General features: G+C 38.8%; 1 protein-coding gene across 1 annotated transcript in view; it reads right to left on the reverse strand.

The window, feature by feature from the left end:
- MEI4 (meiotic double-stranded break formation protein 4) overlaps positions 1-22,531 on the reverse strand; it is a gene marked incomplete at both ends in the record, with an annotated part of 110,163 nt that overhangs the window by 48,380 nt on the left and 39,252 nt on the right. The window contains one exon of the mRNA XM_082756184.1: positions 6,788-7,347. Within this exon, the coding sequence (XP_082612310.1) occupies positions 6,788-7,347 (560 nt within the window). The remainder of the gene's footprint in view (positions 1-6,787; positions 7,348-22,531) is intronic.

The following is a 22,531-nucleotide window of genomic DNA, read 5'->3' on the forward strand; positions in this document are numbered from 1 at the left end:
ACACACAAGTCATCAGTGCATCTGAAGACTGAATACAACCAATTGATCTACAAAGAAATCCAGCTAACTACTTAAGACACTTGGGATCCTGCTGGCACCTGAGTTTTCCCCGGTAAATTTACTTTAAGGAACACTACATTGGCAGAGGTCAATATTTGAATGTCTGCACCTCCTTGGGGTTCAGGAAGCAATCATCTAGATACCTAAATCATCCAAGAGTCTGGGACTAGTAAACACTGTTAACAGGAACATAGCATCAGCCCCAGTCAAAAAACATTCACAAGAGCTCCTGCTCTGAGACTGTTTGCTGCTGCTGCTGCTCTCTATTTTCTTTAAGACCTAGTGTAAATATTCTACTGATTATTAAGAAGTAGCTCTAATGCAAAGTCTCACAGTCCTGCCTGTGAGATTCAAATTAATACTTCTCTTGATTCTCCCTTCTGAACTAGTGCTGGTCAGAAGCCTGCAAGGAGGCAGAAGCAGGCAGAACCGCTATCTGCCTGAGGATGCTGAGCACCTAGCCCATGCTAAGGGATGCAGAATACACTGAGCAACAAGCGTGGGCTCAGCCAGAGCAGAAGAGTTATGGATTCAAATTTTTAATCTGATGACCACTTAGAAAAAGTCACTGGATAAATTACTTAAGACAGGTATTTTAAAGTTTTTAGGTTTTTAAAGCTAAAGAGTGTGCTGGTCATCCTCAAGGAATTTTAGTGATGCAAATCGAAATCTCATTTAAGTGACTATGACTCACAGGCAGTCCCTGGAAATGAAAATGGATTTCAGATGTTTACTTCTTGATCCATCAGTTTCCTTCCTTCTCCTTCCCCACAATAAGCAAGCAACTTGGAATACCACTTAAAAGTGCCAAGTATCCAGCATGCCTTGAATTGAGAGAACAGACAGCTTGTTTAGGGTTGTGGATTGCATGCAGACTTCGAGCACTGAAAAGTTATGCAAGGATTGTCTTTGCAACCAGCTGTAGCGAACAGGCTCTACAGAGCTTATTTTTCATTTCTATCCTATCACCATAACACAAACACACAACCCCTATCTGGGCACACAAAACTATTTCCTACAGAAGCTTGACAAATTTAAGCAGTGAGAACTTTACTACGTTCATTAGTAAACAGGCAAAAGAAGAGAGAAACTCTAAGGTCCTTGTTATCAAAATACATACACGCACTTTAAGCAAAGACTACTATCAAAAACCCAATGTAAATGTACATCATTACAGGTGGGTTGGAAACCACCAAAAAAAATCTTTTTTTTTTCCCTAACAGTAGAAATAAAAATCCAGCTAACTTCATCCTGTAAATCTTCAGTAATTATAGCTTTAGTTCATGATGTACATCAGCTGAGGATGGCTGAGGAGGGAAGGTGGACAGAAGTCTTAGAGGCAGACAGAATTTTATTTCCTTCATTTCTGACTAGTTATTCCTATGATCCACTTCACTGAAGTAAATGAGAGTCAGTCAATTTGGTGATTGCTTTAGACTGTAGTGATTTACAAGACAATAGATTCTGATTACCATTTGACTTAAATAGCACTCCGCACAGGACAACAGATTGCTGAGAAAATTTAATCCAACAATCACGGGATTCAAACATTGACTTTTACTAGACCATAAAATCCTGGCAACACATTTTAATATTCAGACGAATGAACTGCTGTTCCACTACGCACGCAAAATTCTTTGGCCAACCAAAACGCACCGTGTCTCAAGAGCCATGAAATTCCCCTTTGAACTCAATTAATTTCAGAAAATTGAAGCTCACTAGTTTTTTTTACTTGAGAGCCACTGGTGACAGGAGTAACTATTTTTAAATATTATTTGTCCCTGAGCAGGCAAGGCTCTCGTAAACTGATGACTCAAGTATTGTCCTGGCAGTTGCTGACAAAACATGCTGCAAACCGTACATGTCTGGGGGATCTTGCTGTCAGCCACAGCTAGTTGGAACACTGCTGCATGCATTAAAACCATCAGAGTAAATCTAAGATTACTCTCTTCTGGGCAATTTCAGTCATTAATGAATCACACAAGATGTATCCTAGAGAAGAAAAGATTTGAAACCCTGGTTCCGGTTAATTTGTACTTTTTCAAATGCACAAACACACTTCCATATATTTCATAACATAATTGCCAATAAGTTTCGTACAAATCCCTTTTTCTGTTTTTCACCGTACTATACTTCAACTTGACATTTTCATCAAGGTTTGTGACTCCTTTCTCATAAAAAACATTAAGCTACTAACAGGAATTCTTGCATTTGCTTTTCTACTAAATGTGCCATTAGTAATATTTGAGTTTTTAGCTAAATTGTTCATGAAGACTTTAAGATGGAACAGAGAAAATTAAAATGGGCAGTGAAGGCAGTGAAGTCCCAAACAGGATAAACTTTCTAGAAATTGTTCCTGTCTCAGCGTCAGTTTCAATATTCTTAACACAAAAAACTTCAAAACAACTCAAAACAACTACCCTACAGGCAGGATAGCCAACTTCCTAGGTGCAAGTGAGAAAAAAAAAAAAAAAAAAGAGAGAGAAAAAAGTAAGAAAGGAAATAGAACAATGCCTTTTGTTTTGTTAAATGGTGCAGGCAATTTGTGAGTCTTGGCATCATGATCTGAAATCAGTATTGATGTGTTAAATACAGCAAACAAGAAGAAAGCAATTGTGGTTCACTGAAACAGGCTCTTTTCCTTCTGGACAAGACATATTTGAACATAATTAGAAGAACTGGGGGACAGGTGGATGAGGTATTTGTTGAACAGAAACCAGGCACAGGAAAGCAGTATTGCCTGAGCTACATGGCTCAGCTTTAGTCTAGAATCCTTAAAGCACTGTAGCACTGTCTTCTATTTTAGTGTTTTGATTCACTGCTTAAAACAAGAGGTCCAACAGACAGACACAGGTCTCCATGACAAACCCATGGTGAAGGCCAGAGTCTTCTCGTACAAAATCGCCCAGAGTTGTGGATGCCCCATCCCTTGAGCTGTTCAAGACCAGGGTGGATGAGGCCCTGGGCAACCTGATCTAGTGGGTGGCATCCCTGTACATGGAAGGGGGGTTGGAACTGGATGACCTTTAAGATCCCTTCCAACCCAAACCATTCTATGCATTAGCTACACTCCAAATGACACTATCAGCTGCACCTAGAAGTACACAACTGAACTGAACTTCTGTCAAGATGCATGTAAACTAGTGTGCATTTAAACCACTGATAGTTGCTTTGCCAGGTGCCAGAGAACAGCCCGTTTGAAAAGCAGAATGGGTGGCTCCAGAAACTGAACCCAGTCTCACAGAGGTTTCGTGTAACAGGAATGCATTTCTCTTTGCTTCAAAGCAGGATTTGAAAGAACCTGTACAAGCAGGATAGTGGTTCTGCTGACAACGTAATGACTCTTAACCTGAATGAACAATTTGCACATTGAGAGTAACGCACCAACAGCAACAGACCCGTATGAACCTCCAAGAGTCTCAGTGTCGAGGATTCAAAAACTGGTGACAAGCAAAGTGCTTGCTCTGAAGATAGCAGTGACTATCACAGATTTTGCAACATGAGAGCCCATCTGTACCAGAATTGCACACGCGATCCTCACAAGCTTTTACGTGTCAGAAAGCAGGGCTTCAAGATCGCTCCAGCAGAAGGTGCAGAGACAGGTCTTCTAGCAGATGGATTTACCCTCAGCGCATTCATGCTTTGCCCTTAGCAGCAGTGACCTAAGACCCCTTCTAGATACTTCCAGAAGGATCCTTCCAAAAGATTGTTTGCCAGTTATGTGCAGACTTTTGAGCTGCTCTTCAAATACGGTGGGAGAAGAGAAAAATAAATAAGGAAAATTCAAAAGGTGTTTTTTATTTGTAGTTCTTTGATTTTAAATGGTTTTATATTTTAAGTAATATTTGTTTTTATTCTACTTCTCTATCTTAAAAGATATGTATACATATACACATATATAAATATATATATATATATATATTTGCTACTCATGTCAATTTGGAGTTTCAGGTCAAAAATTCTATCCGAAGCGCACAGTTTTAGGCAACTGAATCCAGGCAGAGAAGCTCTCAGTAAATGTCTTTCTGATTCCTACAGTACCTCCAGTGCTTTATAATTAGAAACATCTCAAACAATGGGACTCAGCAGTTACAGCAAGTAATTCTACTGCTGTTTTTCTTTCTTTACATCTAATGTAGAGATAATTATCTCTTCTCCAATTCTCAAAGGTTTTTAAAGTTATTTAATTTGCTCTGCTGGGATTGCTTTTGAAGATGAGGTATTCAGTGTAACCCACAGCCATTTTGTTCTTTGTTCACTTTTTGAAGGTGTTTCTCACAGCCCTTTGTCCTCCTCGACAGATCCTGACAGTTTTATAGGTGAGGATGGCAAAAGGAAAGTAGTGTCAAATGCTATAGCTGCACTGGTGGCTGGCTATACAAACGCTTTTTGACAGTTAGTAGGGTTAGATTCAACGAAGTTCCTAATGTTTTTATACTGCAGGAATTTAAGCATCCGCCTAGAACCAAAATTCATAGTTTGCCACTCTTTTCAGATGACAGCCTTATAATTAATGGCAATTTTATTTTAAACCTATAATCTTGATATTTCAATCACCACTTGAGTAAACAGTGATGATTAGAACTGAAGCATAAAGTGTCTGTGGGAGATATCTGCTACATAGCACATGAAAAATTAGTCGCACAGTTTCCACTAATTTGGAAGTCTACATATTTATCTCCATTTTCACCCCAGTTTAAGAAAACCAAGCCTGTGGGAAAAATAGTTATTTTTTTCAATAAATCTTTATAAACACTGCATTTACCACACACACTTTCCCTTTTCCCTAGAAATCTGGAAACTACCAGGATTAACCCTTAACAGTTTTTTTTTTTTTTTTTTTTTTTGCAATTTTTAAATTCTTAAAGCTGTTTGATTGAAGCATTAGCTGCTGGTATGAATGACTGCTCAGTCAATACTGTGGTAGAAGCAAGATACAAAGCATCTCATAAAAAGCCATCTGCTTCAGTGAAGTCATTCAGAGAGAAGACGGCACTTGCAAATTATGTGGACATATTCCACACTTCCTGAATGATTTCTAAAAGCCCTCTGCAAACTTGAAACATCCCTTATCTTTGAGGATATTTTCTCCATTTAAGATGCAACATCTCTCACTTCTCTTTTCCTTCCATCCTCTCCCTAGATTACTCCAATCAACCAGTAATCCCTCTCTGGATAGCCTCTTAGCTCCTACAATTACCATTACTTTATATTATTTATAAAATCCCTGTGTGAGTAGAGGAAGGGAACAGGTGGAAACAATGGAGATCACCAGCTGTGAAGAAGTCCTCACTGAATATGCACTCAAGTTTTCTTTGTTGTCTACCCTATGATCACACAAAAAATAACAGCAGTCACACCCGCACAACTCTTTTGTTCATATCACACAAACACGCTGTCTGCTCACATCCAAGGATAGTTCTTAAGGAAAAAATAAGTATCACACTATGGCAATACCAAAATATAAAGCACCCTCCTATTGGAGACACAAGGCTCTAGTGCTGGAAAAGCTTCTGTATTTATTAATGGTTTCCTTCTGAATGCTTTAGTTTCCCTACCTCTAACAAAATCCAGGGACATCCTTGCCCCCTCCCACTCCTTAAATTTATTTATTTATTTTTTACATTTACATTCTGATGGGAATACTTAACACACAGTGAGTGGGATTCATTCTAAATTAAGACCAATACATACTTGTGTCTACAGGCATAGCAAATGTTTAAGTTCCCGTTTTGCTCAAAACAACTTGAGAGTTCATCCTAGAACAGGCACCTAACAACCAGTCAGCGTTCCACAGGCTCCATGGATTATATAGATACAATCCTCACTTACTGTCATGTGAGTGTTGTTACGTACGTGCAGACACTGCACTGCGGTATCAGAGACTCAAACTAAAAATTCCACTACCATGTCTACTTCAAGTTACTCTAAAAGATGGACTGAAAACCCAAAATCCTAAAACAGACAATGAAATTAATTACTTATGGGAAGTTCTGTAAAGAGAGATTAGAGATATTTCAACTGGATGCAGATACCAACAAGATGATGCATGGAACAACCACTGAGCAATCTTATCTAGTGGGAGGTGTCCCTGCCCATGGCGGGGGGGGGGGGAGGGGGGTGGAAATAGATGGTTTTTAAGGTCCCTTCAAACTCAAACCATTCTGTGATTCTATGAACAAAGCAAAGTGATGAATACAGACAAAACGCAACTCGGTCCTACTTGCTGGGTATGCCAGGGACATACCACTCCTCTCTTCTTTACTCATTTTCTGCTTTGTTTTTAAAATACAAATTTGTAAATGTCTACCGAGTGACAGAGATGATCTGAAGCGAACCAACATATGTAATCTAGGTGTACTAAAAAAATTTAAAAATTATAATCATTACTTTCTGAATATCTACATTACATCCTCATGTAGCAAGAAAGAGGGAACATTTTTCTCTTATAACTTCTCTAAATCTGTCTTAATCTGCCTTCTTAACAGTTCTTAAAAAGTCCTGTACTCAGGAGTAGACTAGAAGAAATTGCATGCATGAGCAAAAATTATTCAAATGCATTCATCGGCCATATCACACACACACAAAACAAGAACAACTACAAGAATAATTTGTAAGAAGTACCTTTCAGAACCCAATAAGACGATATTTTAAAAAGCATAAAAACAGAACAGTATTACATTATACTGAAATGGTACATAAAAGATGGAAGATGTTTTAAACTTACCCTATTGACACTGCTGTTTCTTAAAATAATCTGAATTAGATTTTTCTTAAATTCTTCCAGCTTCTTGAAACATTTCTTCAGAACATGATTAGATAATTTAGTATCAGTTATTAATCTGATCAAAACACAAACTGCCTCAGTAAGAACATTTGAAACGGGAAATTTAGGACTGTTGTAAAAAGCAGTCAGTCCATCAAGCAACTGAGACACTGAATTGCATATGGTAAAAGAATCATTCTCAAGCTCCGTAAAGTCTGCTTGCAGAATTCCTCCTTCTGACAGTTTTCGTATTTCAAGCAGATGTTGAAAAAACTGTAAAGGAGCAGTCAGCGATTCATCCTTCCTAGCACAGCAAAGATTCAATGGGGGAACTATTTCCAACCAACTTTTAGATGCGTCAATATTATGCTCAGATTGGTGAAAATCAGAAGCAATGCCTAAAGAATCGAATGCGCAGTCATTAGACACATCACATCCAGAGTCTTCTAACTGGCTTGAGTAACTCACAGGATTTATACATTCCTGATCCAGAAGAGTTTCAGCAAAGGCACCTTGTTTACCTGAAATACAAATGTGCACGTTACATCTATGTGATACTTGTTTACAAAAAATGTCTTACTTCCTTCCTCCTTTTGCTTCCATGCAAAAATCACATCATACACAGGATGTTCTTGCTTTGCTGCTGAGAGCTTCCCATGACTGGAGTTTAGCTGCTGTGGAAGGTGATGTTTTTAAAGTAAAGTCAAAACTATTAGAAGGTAACGTATTTGTGGACCAGATGTTTTATGCAGATAGTAGTATGAACAGCATTTCTGAGTTTAAAATTTCCTGATGGTTTAAAGTTTTCACATGGACAATTTAAGTGGACATCACACAGACAATTTAGTGAGCATCTGTACTACCATTAATTCCTAGGGAAGGAAATGTATGTAAATTTCTGCCTCCTAAAACACTTTTCACTACTTTCATTATCAAGAACTCAGATTGCTTTTAGAAAACTGTAAAGGTCTGTTACTGCAACCGCATCAAATACGATTTTCTCCTCTATCCATACTCTTTTTCCCCAGGCCAGGTAAGGAATTCTAACAGAGCCAAAGTTGAACAGAGCATTACATTTGAGCTTTTTATTATTTAATGAAGAAAAATACTCAAAATCAAAAATATCTTGAGTCATTGCCTATCTTATGCTACCTACTTCAGAAATACACAAACTATATTACAGGTGGTACATTTTATATTTGCACTATTATGAGATTATTTTCATGTAACAGCATACAAGCTCCATCATCCTGTTTCATGGTAGATACATTTAAGTTAGTGCCTCAGGGCATAAGAACAGATGACAACAGACTCCCATGTGTTACATACTGCCTGTGGCAAAAGATTACGGTCAAAACAGTCAAAAGACAGTGGAAGATCAACACATCTCAGTGCCATGATGCAAGGTTAGAGCCCCATGCGCTCAACCCCAGGCTGTGCCCCACTTAGTGTGCCACAGTCACACACTGCTTGCCCACTCATTCTTAAAAAACATGTATATAACGATGATATTTTCCATAAGGACCCAAAGCAATACAATACACCTCAGTGTCTATTCTCGAGTGAATAAGAAAAAACATAGATGGCTTGGCGTAATGGCAAATAAATGTCATAAACACTATGCAAGTTAAAACAATGACAGCAATTTAAGACTATTTTTAAAAGTTCATACAGATTCCATTAAATACACATTTTCATATTGAATTCTGACCATTACTTCAGTCACTGAAAACATACTCTGGTACTGAGTTTTAATCTCAGTAGCACTAGCCTCACTGGATGGAAGCATGATTTATTTTTATTTTATAGAATAGAGTAGTTCAGCTGGAAGGGACCTTCAAAAGATCATCTAGTCCAACTCCCTGTCCACTTCAGGATCAACCAGAAGTTAAAGCATATTATTGAGGGCATTGCCAAATGTCTTGAACACTAACGGGCACGGGGCATCAACCACCTCTCTAGGAAGCCTGTTCCAGTGTTCGACCCCCTCAGAGTATAGATTTATTTTTTCTTATATCTAGCCTGAATGTTTTTAGTTAGTTTCATGACTTTAACATTCAGACACAATAAAAATTGAGCAGGACTGGTACCAACTGAATCATGATGAAAGAGCTAACTGCAGGGAAATCAACTGATATTTCCAGGAAGTAGGAGAAGCAGGGCTTCTAAGGCCAACCTAGCATTTTAGATATTAACACAGTTCCCAGATGCCCTGCAAATCAAACCTGGAAAGCAAGCAAACAAGAAAAGCACATTTGCCTTGGTCTAACTAACAAAAACAGGCATCAATCTTTCATATCTTCTCTCCCTAGTGCTTTGAGCAAAAGACGCTAAAACAAAAAAAAAAAAAAAAAAAAAAGTAACAACCGAAAATTGTTTTTGCTACTACTTAAGAAAAATAAGCACTTTTAGGGAATCCATCTACTCCTGTATAACTACATGGATATTTTGTTAGTTCTTCACCCCATAGGACAGTGTGAAAATTGCTCATGGGGATGTAAGTAACTCTGGGAGACAAAAGAAGTAAAGCACAGAAGTATGTGCAAATCCCATGTGCGTGTTTGTTGATTATCTTGAAGCTCCCACCATAAAGATATTCAAAAACTGCATGGCAGCTTGTTCTAGGTGTCCCTACTTGAGCAGCAAGAGTTGGACCACTTATCTCCTCCCAACCTCAACCATTCTGTGATTTTGGGAAAAAAAAAATAAAAATAGAAGAAAGGAAGAGAAAAGAGAAGAAAAGGGGAAGAAAAGAATGGTACATAAATATTTATAAGAACCAAACTCAAAACCATCCCAAAATCAGAGGTAGTAGACGAAATACTCCTACCAGCAGGAGACAGTATTGCATTTGTGCTTAGGTTCCTCTTTGCCAAGATACCAAACACCTCTCCCACCATCAGCTTCCAGAAAACCCCCTTACAGTTATTCCCCAATAGCAACATATTTCCAGTTGAATTTGTAATACAAAATGCTTTTAAAATGTTCAATGATTTATATGTTCTAGTCACATGGAGAGGAAGGAAAAGCTATCTTTTAATAAATAAACAATTCACCCAACAGGAAATATTCATGACTTCCCTCAAAATATCTGAAACCAGCTTGTTACTTATTTCTTGAAAGGATGTAAACTAATCACTATGTACATACCTATTATTTAAATGAGAATGTCTTGATGTTCACACCATATGGTTATCAAATACAAAAAGAAGGAACAGTATTAAGCCTGTCTTACACTAACTTCAATTGCAATTTCAAGAAAAATATAAAAATACTAAAACAAGAAATAAAAAAAAGATTGCATGTTATATACTAATATCAACATTTTACAATACCTTTATAAAGGTAATGATATTTGTTCATGAGTAATCTTACAGGCTCTGTAAAAATGTTGCTCTGTAAAAATTGGATTCATTAAACATTTAAACTCTTAATTCCCATTTAGGACTTCAGCTTCTCAGCATATTAAGATTCTGAGCTGAAAATCACAACTCTGTGCTCACCAAACAAAGCAAGAGGCAGTCACAAAAAAAAATATTGGGGTGCAAAGTCTGAAGCACTGGCATCCCTCTACACAAATCTACCACTGTGGAAAGAGCCTGGCCTGAAACATCAACAGTTGCTCGAGGAAGAAGGGAGTGACTTGTATAGTGCACACAGTATGTAAACAAGGTTGTAGGTGCCCCTGTGAAACACGTCACTGCCAGACCACAGGGCACAGGTGTAAGTGTAAGTAGTGAAAGACTTCTATTATGGGAGTGAGGTGCTAATCAATTACAGAAAATGGAGTCTTCAGGTAGTCTTGATGCAGGAGAGCTCTGACAATCATAGCCTACCCCACTTCTAAAATGAATTCTGTCACTTCTGACTAGTCACCTTAACACAAACACCAAAGCTCAGTTCACAGACAAGAAAAGGAGGAGGAGCAGCCTGTTGCTTCACCAGTACAGGAAAATCATTTGTCTCCAGAGTGCCTGCTGTCAGCACTATGAACATAAGGATTCTCAGAGCTGTGAAAAGACAAGGGAACAAATGTTCATGGTCCTACCAACGCAAAATAAGTGAGGCAGTACCTGTAGCATACATGAGCAGGAGGGGTGGTGATGGAAGATACCTTCTCAGACACTTGCACTAGCTGCTGCAGACTGGACAGAGTTTGAATGAGGAAGGCAACATGCTGCTGTACATGTGGTTCAAAATTTAAGAAATGAAGACAGGTCCCCAGCTGATGAGATTGCTGTGGATTCACAAGAGCGCCTGCAAGCCTTTTGCAGAACTTAATATACCTGCAGTTATACTATCGACAAGGATTTCAATACAGAAAACAGTCTTAGAGGTGGCAGATGTAAGAACAAAATTAAGATACTATTTGAAGAAAAAAAAAAAAAAAGTAGTCCATTTTCAATCATTTGGCATTGTTTGTATTCCCTCACTTTGTGAGCCCACACAGATTAACACAAAGGTCTCTTAAAACTCAATTACCATTGATGGGTTCAGTTCCACTTTTTTTTTTTTTTTTAAAAAAGAAGGTCAATTGAAAATGAGACAATAATATTCACAATCTTAGGAACTTCTTTAGTGATACTACTTTCCAAGTAGATATTCAGTCAATAATTTCTAAAAGGAGAGGAAAACATACATGAAATGATTCGTGTTTCTTCCAATTCTGTTCACCTCTCCACCTCTACATTTTTCAGGACTCTGTTGTTTTTCCTTTAATCCTAATCGATAGATTTGTTGTAGGTGCACCTTCCATGAACAATGAATCAAGTCTGAGTTCCTCTTCTCACACATATTAATGGTTTTCTTCACTTTTTCTTCATAACCTTGCTTGTGTGAGCCTTTCTCTATTCTGCTGTTTTCATCAATAACAAAGCTGTTTGAGAAAAACACCTGTCTGTTCTCCCTCTGTTTAGCACACTATTGCTGTCCTGATCTAGAATGAAGTCATACTTCTGTATGCATCAAACCAATCAAATTTCGCCCAGGTTTCTCACATATTCAGGTTATTATTTGAACATTTTGAAATCAAAATTAAAAATAATAAAGAGCTTCCTTTCTCCAAAGGAACAATTATTAGGTCTGCATCCAACGCCTTACTTCTGCATTTCTGTGGATTTTTATAACCAGCTTGGAAAAGAAAGCTCTTCTTTTAAAGGCTAAAGTACTTCTTGCTGCACGCTTTGTCCCTTGTAGGAATAATTTCACTGAATTGAATACAGGCCTGAGTAAAATTCCCAAATTAATTTGGTACCAGGATTTAAATGTTTCTCAGAAAGCCAAGAAGCATGTATTTCAATTTGTTATGGATTTTACTTACACAAAGAATCAGAACATTTAGAACTCAGTAATAATTGAGAAGGATTTTGAGGATATAAATGTTAATTTTAGGAGATGTCTGTGGAAGACGCATAGATCTTCTGCAGTTCAAGTCAAACAGAGAATACTTGTGACAATGACAAGGAAGGATTTATCATCAGGTGATTAAATCAATTGAGACTTGGCTCAATTAACATTCATCAAGTAGCTCTTAATGCAAATGATGTAACATATGCTTTGCAATACTGACCATCTCAATGACATGACTGAAATCTGAGTTACGCTGGAGAGGGGATATTGCAAGATATTAAGTGAATTAATGTTACCTCTGAAGACTACCTATCTGTACTGGGAGCACAATATTAGGTCTTACTAAAACAAAAACTCAGCTGCTCTAAGGGATGGGAAGTATCAGCCAGAGCACACAGCAATCATCTGGCTGCTAGCGTATTAATAAGAATATAGTTCCAGATATTCTTCGTGACTTTACAAGTTGAAATGAGGTACACTCCATAAGGAATCAGCTAGGTTATGCATTCCTAAAAAACATATATTTTCTTGAAAACAATACCATAAAAATGTTTCATTTTTCTTTTGTGTGTTTGTATACCCAGAAGACCACAAAAACCATAAATATCTACTTAAGGAACTCACAGTTAAGTTTGAGTTAAGCTAAGGTTGCCCCAACAGGCTGTAGAGCTTCACTCCCTGAAGATATTTAAGAGCTGTCTGGATGTGGTCCTGAGCAAGAGGCTCTGGGAGGCCCTGCACTGAGCAGGGGGTTGGTCCAGAGGTCCCTGCCAGCATCAGCCATTCTGGGATTTTGCCTTTGCAGAGGAAAATTTGATTGATCCTTAGCTCCCCAGCGTAGAATTAAAGGCAAGAGGATCCCAATTGCCGTGGCCACACTTTTAAACTATTTTTTTTCCAACATGCATTCAGTTTTTCCCCAAATTATCATTCTGTTTACCAAAAGAAAGGGAACAATCTACAACAAAATTATGGGTCCCAGTTGCTTTTATGAACCTTATTCCTGAAAATCACTGCGCATCTCATCAGGGACTCAATATATACAGGGAATATACAAGAAAATCACAAACCCTTTCCTTTGCTAGGATAATTGTGTTGTTTTCATCTCTGAATGGGTTTGTTATAAAGAAACCTGGAAAGAAATAGATGTTGCTTGGGTCCCTTTGCCCCAAGTACGCGCCTAGGAGAGCTTAGCAATGTCGGCTGATAAGACAGACAGCACCTGCTTTCAAAGGGAGAAAGTTTCGAGAACCAAACCAGACCTGTTATCCATGGAAGGAACAGTATTCTGAAATTTCAGTGACTGATTATGCTCCAACTGGTGCATTTTCCAGAGAGCAGATTCACTTATTTAATTATTCTGAAAAGGCCTCAACTTTCATAAAGTTCCCCCATTGTGTCACTACAATTATGGGGAACAGATTTATCTCACCATCTTATTCCAAGAGACATTTTCTATGCTGAATGCATTTTAACCCCATTTTTGTCACCTCCTATCTGTCCTTAATTCCCTGTTCCCCTCCTAAAAAAAAATACTTTTCAGGTCGCAAGAACTACTTCCAATGGTGCCTAATCACATCAGTACTGTTGGGAGCACTACTAGTACACTACAGGTGTTAAAGGACTGTTCATTTTTGAAGTACTATCTGTCTGACACCACCATGCCTAAAGAAAACACTGGCCAGCCACCTTTGCTCAGTAGAGAGGAGAATTTCTTCACATAGAAGAAGCCATCAGCCCTAGCCATCAGACAAAAATAATCAGATCTCTTCCGTAGCAAACCATTAACTTCTGCCCAATATGGAATTTTCTCACCTTGGAAAAAGGAAGCTAGGGAAATAAAGAAGCCAAAGATGTCCCTCAGAGCCTGACAACTCTTCTGCTCCTGTCCTGTTGCATTCCTTGCTCCCTGGCAAACAGCAGGGGAAAAGCAGCAGTGATAGGACATAGCAATCTCTAACAGCAGCTTATTCAAACATACTGATCTGAAGAAACAGTCTGTACATAGACTAGAAGTTCCAAGTTACCAGGGTAAGTTTATATTCCCCTATCTTACCTATACTGTGGTGTAGGAGCTATTTGTTATGTGCTATTCAAGACAGCTGTAAACATTTCACACCATTATCTACTTTCAAGGGAGGAAGTCATGTCTCCTAATAGACTAATAAGTTTTTATCATTACTGTTTAGTCAGATTTGGACTGCTGCTCCCTCCACTAAGGAGGAATATTCCTTTACGAGGCTGCAGCTTATATATTCACTGAGGAATCTGCATATGGTTTGGTCTGTTCTTTCTGGATTCACCTAGTTGGTTTCTCTCTGAAAAAGGGCTGAAAAACAAAACTAAAATATTATCACTGTTCTTCCACTGCTCCTATCAACATAAACAGGCAGAGGAAACATTGCAAGCTAAGTTATTTGAGTCAGAGTTTCACCCTTTCAGATGTCTGGAATCAAATTATTCAGAAAAGATTTTGGCTGGCTAGCACTCTTGCTGCTCACAACAAAGCAGGACTTCTCTGACCCCTTCTCTGCCTCCAAAGGAAGAGTTGGCGCTCTAAACTGAGCACCCAGAGGTTCTGCCTCTCTCTGCTGAGCCAGAAACACCCAGGCCATGACTTACAGGGAAGTGGAAAGGGAAAAGGCTGGTATACTTCAGTGGAGTTCTGTACAGTTTAAAATCAGTTTTACTTCAGATGATGAGCTGGTTGGTTCTAATTCTGCAAAAGCAGAAGTATATAGAAACTCTGAACTTTCAGCAAGAAAAAATGAGGCTGAAGTGTCTTAATTCATACTAATGTACAAAGGAAATTGCTCCCTTTTTCCCAATGTACAGCTAACTGCCTCAAGAAACGCACTAAGTTAAGGCATGAAGCAGGGGATACAAAATGCTTTTTGTCTCTGGCTCTCCCTTACCTCCCCAAAGAGGTAAAAGTTGATGAAAATGTCTTGGCAGGGGAGGCAGAATTTAGGGGACAATGTCCTGAAAGGTCAAATGCAGCCTCAGGACCCAGCTGCAAGTCAACCAGTCACATTACTCACATGTTCTGAATCAGAGTTCAGCTTCTCCCTTAACACACAGACAGGCTATGGAAGGATATGCTGGCAGCTATGTGCTACTGTGGAAGCTAAGAACAAGAACATGAGAGGGACCTTCAGCACATGGGAGATGAAGTTCTACTGTAAATGATCCTTAAAAGGAAGAATAAACTAATTATAAAGAAAAAAAAAAAACACGCTGATTTTTTTCTTTTTATTAGAGGAGCAACCAGTTCAGTAAGTTCCTACCCACTGCATAAGATGACAAAAATATGAACCAAGACTGAAGGTGAAGCTAAGAAAGAGAGAAAACAAAAACGTGCTAAATACAAGTTTTGCTAAGAATATACCCTGGATAACTGACTCAGGACTTTTCAAGTCTGTCAGCCTAAAGTACTAAGGCAATAAACATCTATCCTCTAAATCATCGTTCCTCACATACATGCTGGACAAAAAACGGTGGAGTATTCCATTTATGCCTTCTTGAGTTGGAGTAACAGCTGCAAGCTTTTCACAACTCTTAAGCTGAGGCTGCCAAGAAACAATATGACTTGATTTAATGAACTGATCATGGTTAAGGAATTTTGCCTTAGAGGACAGGCACTTTAATCCATGAATCTATCAAAAAACAGGCAAGAAACTGATTTTTTTTCTATTCATAGGCATAGCTGTCAGGACAATACTGGCAAGGTGAAAAATAATGAATGATTACAAAGAATCACAGAACAGTTCACGTTGGAAAAGACCTCTGGAGGCCATCCGGTCCAACCCTCTTCTCTTGCAGAGCCACCTTGAGCGGGTTGCTCAGGACCATGTTCAGGTGGCTTTTGAAGACCTCCAGGGAGGGAGACTGCGCAACCTGTGCAAGTGCTCCATCGCCTGCGTAGTAAAGAAGTGCTTCCTGATGTTCAGAGGAAACCTCCCATGTTTCAGTTTGTGCCCATTGCCTCTTGTCCTGGCACTGGGCACCACTGAAAAGAGCCTGGCTCCATCCTCCTTGCACCCTCCCTTATCAATATATATATTGATAATAACCCACCCTGAGCCTTGCCTACTCTAGGCTAAAGATTTTCAGCTCTCTCAGCTTTTCTTTCAATGTGAGATGCTCCAGTCCCTTAAATCATCTTCACAGCCATATGTTGGGCTCTCTCCAGCCTGTCCATGTCTCTTTTGTACTGAGGAGCCCGGGACTGGATGCAGTACTCCAGGTGGGGCCTTCTCCGTGCTGAGAAGAGCAGAAAGATTACCTCTCTCAGTCTCTGGCAATACTTTGTCTAATACAGCCCAGGAAACCATCGGACTTCTTTTTTAGCAAAGGCACACTGTTGGCTCATGGTCAAATTGGTGTCCACTGGGACTCCCAGGTCCTTTTCTGCCAGTCTGCTTTCCAGCTGGGTGGCCTCCAACAAGAATGGGTACCTGGGGTTGTTCCTCCTCAGGTGGAGGACTTTGCATTTCTCCTTACTGAACTCCATGAGGTTCCTTTCAGACCATTTCTCCACCTTGTCACGGACCTGCTACAAAAAAAAATATTTGCTTCTCCTCCTTGAAAGACTGATAAACAGCCAGAAGTCTCACCATGTGAAAAGGCTACTGGTGTCCTTGTATTCAGAAAGACAACTGCACATAAAGTTAAATACAGAGTTTCCATCCAGAGTCAGTGAATACATACTGTGGCAACTTTATGAACAGCACATTAAACTATAACAACCCACGCTGGAAAACAAATCGTTTACCTGTAGCAAAACATGCTTCTCCCCCTCACTGACAATACCCAAACTTTTTAGTGCCACTGACAACAATGGATTAATAAGATTGGATTCAAACAATTTAGACAACACAGCTTTAGAAACGGGTACTTTGTGCTTTCACATCCATACTGTGTTTATCTTTATGTGAAGAAGGAAAACAGTCATCACAGTTTCAAAGAGCTCACAAATTTTCCACATCAGGGAAATAAAACTTCATAGGCAGTCTCTAATCATTCCTGAAACCTCTGAAAAACCTACTACGATTATTACAAACAGCAGGTGAGCTAGGACAGCTCTCACATTCAGAATGCAGAGCGAGGAAGACAGCTGCAAAGTGAATCTCGGCTGAAAGACTCAAACTCTTCAGCTCTCAATATGCAGCATGAGACACAAATTCACCATCTGATGCTTACAGCATGAGATTTTCTGGTGACGGATTTTGTGGAACCACCGCTATTTTTGCATCTATAGAACTGTTACATACATGTAGAACACAAGAAAGCCAAAGAAAAGACGAAGATTTTAATTCTTTCAAAGTTTTCATTGGTTTAGGCAGGACAAAGGATCCATGGTAACTGTAGATTACTTGGCCCATAAAAACAACCCAGTTTACTCTGAGCCCAAAAGAGAACTTCGTTAGTGCAATATTAGGTAGGAAATGTAGTGAATATATAGCACCCTGCAGGTGAGCAGGATGGAACATCACTTTAACTTCCTTCAAGCCTCTCAGCAGTTGGCACACAACTTTATCCACAAATTTGAAAGTCTCAAAACAGGCACAACTCAGGAGAATTTTTTTTCCAGGCCAGAAGATTTCAGTGGTAGAGCATCCCATACTTCAGGTAGACTTTGCCTCTTCAACAATCCATTAAATTTTAGTCTCAGGTGTTCTTCTCTTAACATAAATCTTTGACTGAATCAACAGAAGAGTTCACAGACCTCACCAACAGATACCAGCAAGGATCTTTCTTTACTCAAAAGCAACAGACCGATCACATCTCCAGTGTAAGCATAACCATGAATGCTCACTCAGCAGTTACACGTCTGATGAAGAGTATCTTCCTTTCAAAATAACAGATGGCTCAGTTTCATTATCAGGAGAATTTACATACCATGCCAAGATTTAAGGGGAACAAGAGAGACAAGACAGTCAAAAGAAATTCCACAAAACCCAGCCACGTCAAAGTTAAACTCCAAGAGCTGGAAAGTGTCCTTTCCTTTAAGGAAAGCATGTATGAAGAAACAAATAATGATACTATATTTTCCACATCTTTTTGCTTCCTTTCACCCTGAAAGGAAACTGAAAGGAAAGAATACATCCTACCTCACATGCTGTCCAAGACAAGTAGAAGGGGCTGAAATGAACTTTCATAAATATTTAAAATGTCAAAAGGTTGTCTGGCTAACAGGTTTAACATCAGTACAAATAAATAAATAAATAAATAAATAAATAAATAATAATAATAATAATAAAAACTTGAAGGGAAAACCCACTGGTCTTTCATTTTATATGGGTGCTGGGGTTTTGTTCTCTTGAGAAATTGAAGGAATTTAGAAGTATAGACAGCATATCTTCATTTCTACGAGCTATTATTCCATTACCTAAACAAAGACTGAAATTAAAGTTTGGCTTCATCGAGGAATGAGGCTTTGTCAGTTTGAAAGTTATTTTTACTCTTAAGCAAGCTTCATGTTTGTAACAGGTTACAGAAGAGATGCACACAAACAGTAGCTAAATATGAACAGTTATTAAATCTCTTAAGAGAAAGGCCTACTGTATTAAAAAAAAAAAAAAAAAAGATGTTTAAACTTCTAGGTAAAATCTAATACATTGCATTTTCCCCTCCCAGGCAAAGTTAAAATCCAGAAATCTTTTCACAAGGCAATAAAGAAGGTACAGTTTCAGTATAAAAGCATTCTAGTAAAGCATCATCAAGTTTTCTATTAGGGAACCTTCTAAAAAATCATACTGAGGCTCAAAAAAATCATATTCAGAAGCAACTAGCTAGACATTCTGATTCCAGAAACTCCTCTCAGCTATGAACTGTCTTCAAATTTCAGCCCATAGCATTTTGACTACCATCTCCCAGAGGCAATGTCTCCCCAGAGCCTGGAGACGTCCTCCAGTGCCTGATTTCCAAGATCATCTTGTGCCACTGATCTCGCAGGGAGTAGAGAAAGAACATCTCACTCCACATACACGAGTCAGATTAACTCAGACAGAACTTGTTTCACTTTTCTTTTTAAAACCAATTTCACTACTTAACTCTGAAAGTATTGAAGATGGAATAATTATCAAAGTTCATATTAGCAAACCAGACAGTTAAGCTCTTGATTGCAAAGGCAGTTGCTGTCTTATTTTTTATTATGTTTATGTATTATGTTTATTATGTTTTTATGAAAAACCCTTCTTAGTGTATCAAGACTGCCTGAATCTTCTGAAATGCAGAACACTGAAGGAGACATACACCTAAAGATTTTGTAAATGATTAAAGGAGAGAAGGATATAATTGCCCATGAAAGACATGGTACAGTCAGTCCAATCAGGAAGATCAAATAAATGATCTTCCTTTCATGAGTGACTGACCTAATCATCAGAGCCCAGGATCTAACAGTGTTATCAGATTTCAATTATCCAGACATATTTCAGAAAAGAAATATACAACAGACTCTTCCCAAAATCGCTAAAATGTGCTAGAAAATAAAAATTGATACTGAGGTGGAAAAAGCAGACAGTGATGATCTCCATTCCACTCTTAAAGCGTGGGATACAAGTTAATAATGCCAGGGTTATGGGTAAGATTTATTAACTTGAACAACTGTGGCTGTGAAACAATGGCATACTTGATCTCGGGAACACAAGAGGAAAAAAAAAAAACTCAGGAAAAAAAATACTTGAAACCCTCGTCAAACAATGTTAAAGTACAAAGATTGAAGATTTACAAAATGGAAGTCATATCAAGGTTCCCAAGTAAGAAAAAAAAAATTATAAGAGTTCCTAGGGATCAAAGTGTGAAAAAGCAAAACACTAAGCAAGATGCAACTGTGAAGGGACACCAAGGATTAGGTGAAATCATATCACATTATTATAAACAGAACAATAGATATTATCAATAGATTTTGATATGAGAAAATGGTGGTTTTGTTTTATTTTTGTCTTTTTTGTAGTAGCTTTCACTGAAAAGGGCAACTAAATTAGATTATTAGAACACCAAATAGTAAAATGTTATGTGAAAATGGGGCAGGACATCATCCTCAGATAAAGGAGAGCCCTTGAGAGAATGCATGGGCAATTTAGACATTTATCACTAATTATCAGTTTACAATACTGAAAGAAAACAAAACAAATTCACAATGAAAAGATGTTATGTTATAGAATTTGTGAAACACAGGTGAAGTAAATATATATTTTTTACATGTATATATATAAGGTTTATGTAGAATCAAAAAGCAGTCACTGTAACACCTGTTTCTGGAATAAATCATCAAGCAACTGATAAACACTCAGAACAAAGCAAGAATAGTAGCAGTTGGTGTGGATTTTTTTAGTAAAAAAACATGTCAAGTCAACATAAAATTTTCTTTATGAGAGCGTAACAGGTTTTTTGACTACAGAAAAACAGTAAACATTGTTATAATGGCAGTTTCACATAATGCTCTCATATACAAATGCAGGAAGCATGATAGAGGACCCTTCTTCAACATAGGTACCAAGCCATTTAGAAAAACATGCTCTAAAAGTACTCATGATTGAATGACAATGAAAAACCATAAATCAGTGGTTCCTTATCAGACTGAAACAACATACTAAACATGGTATCTTACACATAAGTCATCTACCAGACTTCAGTAAGGTCTTTGACACAGTCCCACACAACATCCTGATATTCAAGTTGGAAAGATATGCATTTGAAGGGTGGACCATTCAGTAGGTAAGGAATTGACCTGAAGGCCACACCCAGAAAGTGGTGGTCAAGGGCTCGATGTCCAGGTGGAGGCCAGTGATGAGTGGTGTCCCTCAGGTGTCTCTCCTGGGACCGATACTCTTTAATATCTTCATCAACGACATAGACAGTGGGATTGAGTGCACCCTCAGCAGATTTGCAGATGACACCAAGCTGTGTGGTGCAGTTGATATGACAGAAGGAAGGGATGATATCCAAAGGGACCTAGACAAGCTTGATAATTGGGCCCACATGAACCAAATGAGGCCCAACGAGTCCAACTGCAAGGTGCTGCACCTGGATCAGAGCAATCCCAGGCAGGAGGACAGGATGGGAGAGGAAGTCATTGAGAGAATCCCTGCAGAGAAGGACTTGGGGGGTTCTGGTGGAAAAACATCTCGACATGAACCAGCAGTATGCACTTTCAGCCCAGAAGGCCAACTGCTTCCTGGGCTGCATCAACAGAAGTGGCCAGCAGGGCAAGGGATTGTCCCCCTCTGCTCTGCCCTGACGAGACCCCACGTGGAGTGTTGTGTCCAGGTCTGGGGCCCCAGCACAGGAAGGATGTGGGGCTGTTAGAGCGGGTCCAGAGGAGGGCCACAAAGATGAAAGGGCTGGAGCACCTCTGCTACGAAGAAAGACAGAGCTGGGGAAGTTCAGCCTGGAGAAGAAAACGCCATAGGGATACCTCATTTCAGCCTTTCAGTACTGAAAGGGGTCTTCTAAAAAAAGACAGAAAGTGACTTTTTACAAGGGCAGATACTGACAGGACAAGGGGAAACAGTTTTAAGCTAAAAGAGGGAAGATTTAGATTAGACGTTAAGAGGAAATTCTTCAGAGGGTGGTGAGCCATAGGGACAGGTTGCCCAGAGAGGTTGTGGATGCCCCATCCTTGGAGGTGTTAAAGGCCAGGTTGGATGGGGTCCTGGCCAACCTGATAACTTGATAAAATTTCCACAGAAAAGAACTTTGTACGTCCCACCATTGTGACCCATTCATGTAGACTAAGTGTAACCACAAAGGAAGAGACACTACAACACAAAGCAATACTTTCACTCTACTTATAGATGGCAATAAAACCTCAGCTGACCATGATATCCAACACCCTTGAAGAGCACACTACATTTCAAGAAAGATGAGGGCCATCTGGAAAGAGTCCAAAACATTGCTGAGTATGATCAGAGATACAGAATAATTAACTGTGAGTGAAAGAATGAAAAAAGAGGAATTGTCTAGGAACTAGGAAAAAGGAAGCAGAGATGGGGGATCTAGCAAATCTGCAATTGCATTCAAGTGCGCTATACAGAGAAAGAAAGCGGCAAAAGTAGTAAAGAGGTTGAATTGTAGTAAGAAAGCTCCATTTAGACACTAACGTAAACAAAATCATATTAAGCTAATGAGGTACTGGAACAAACTGTCAGGAATGATCATGGAGCTTAAGAAAAATCTCTCAAAATTTACTTGCAGGTAGAGGGGAACTGAGACATGCAACCAGTTCCAGGCTTCTCATTTACTGACTCCTTTTATCTACCTTTATTAACACAGTTGTTTAAAACAAACAAGCTTGCTCTTCTCCAAAATAGTGTTTTTTTTTTTTTATAGTCTTTAATTAAAAGCTTTCCT

Source organism: Aythya marila, assembly GCF_965140915.1.
Source record: "Aythya marila genome assembly, chromosome: 3".
Classification (NCBI taxonomy): Eukaryota; Metazoa; Chordata; class Aves; order Anseriformes; family Anatidae; genus Aythya; species Aythya marila.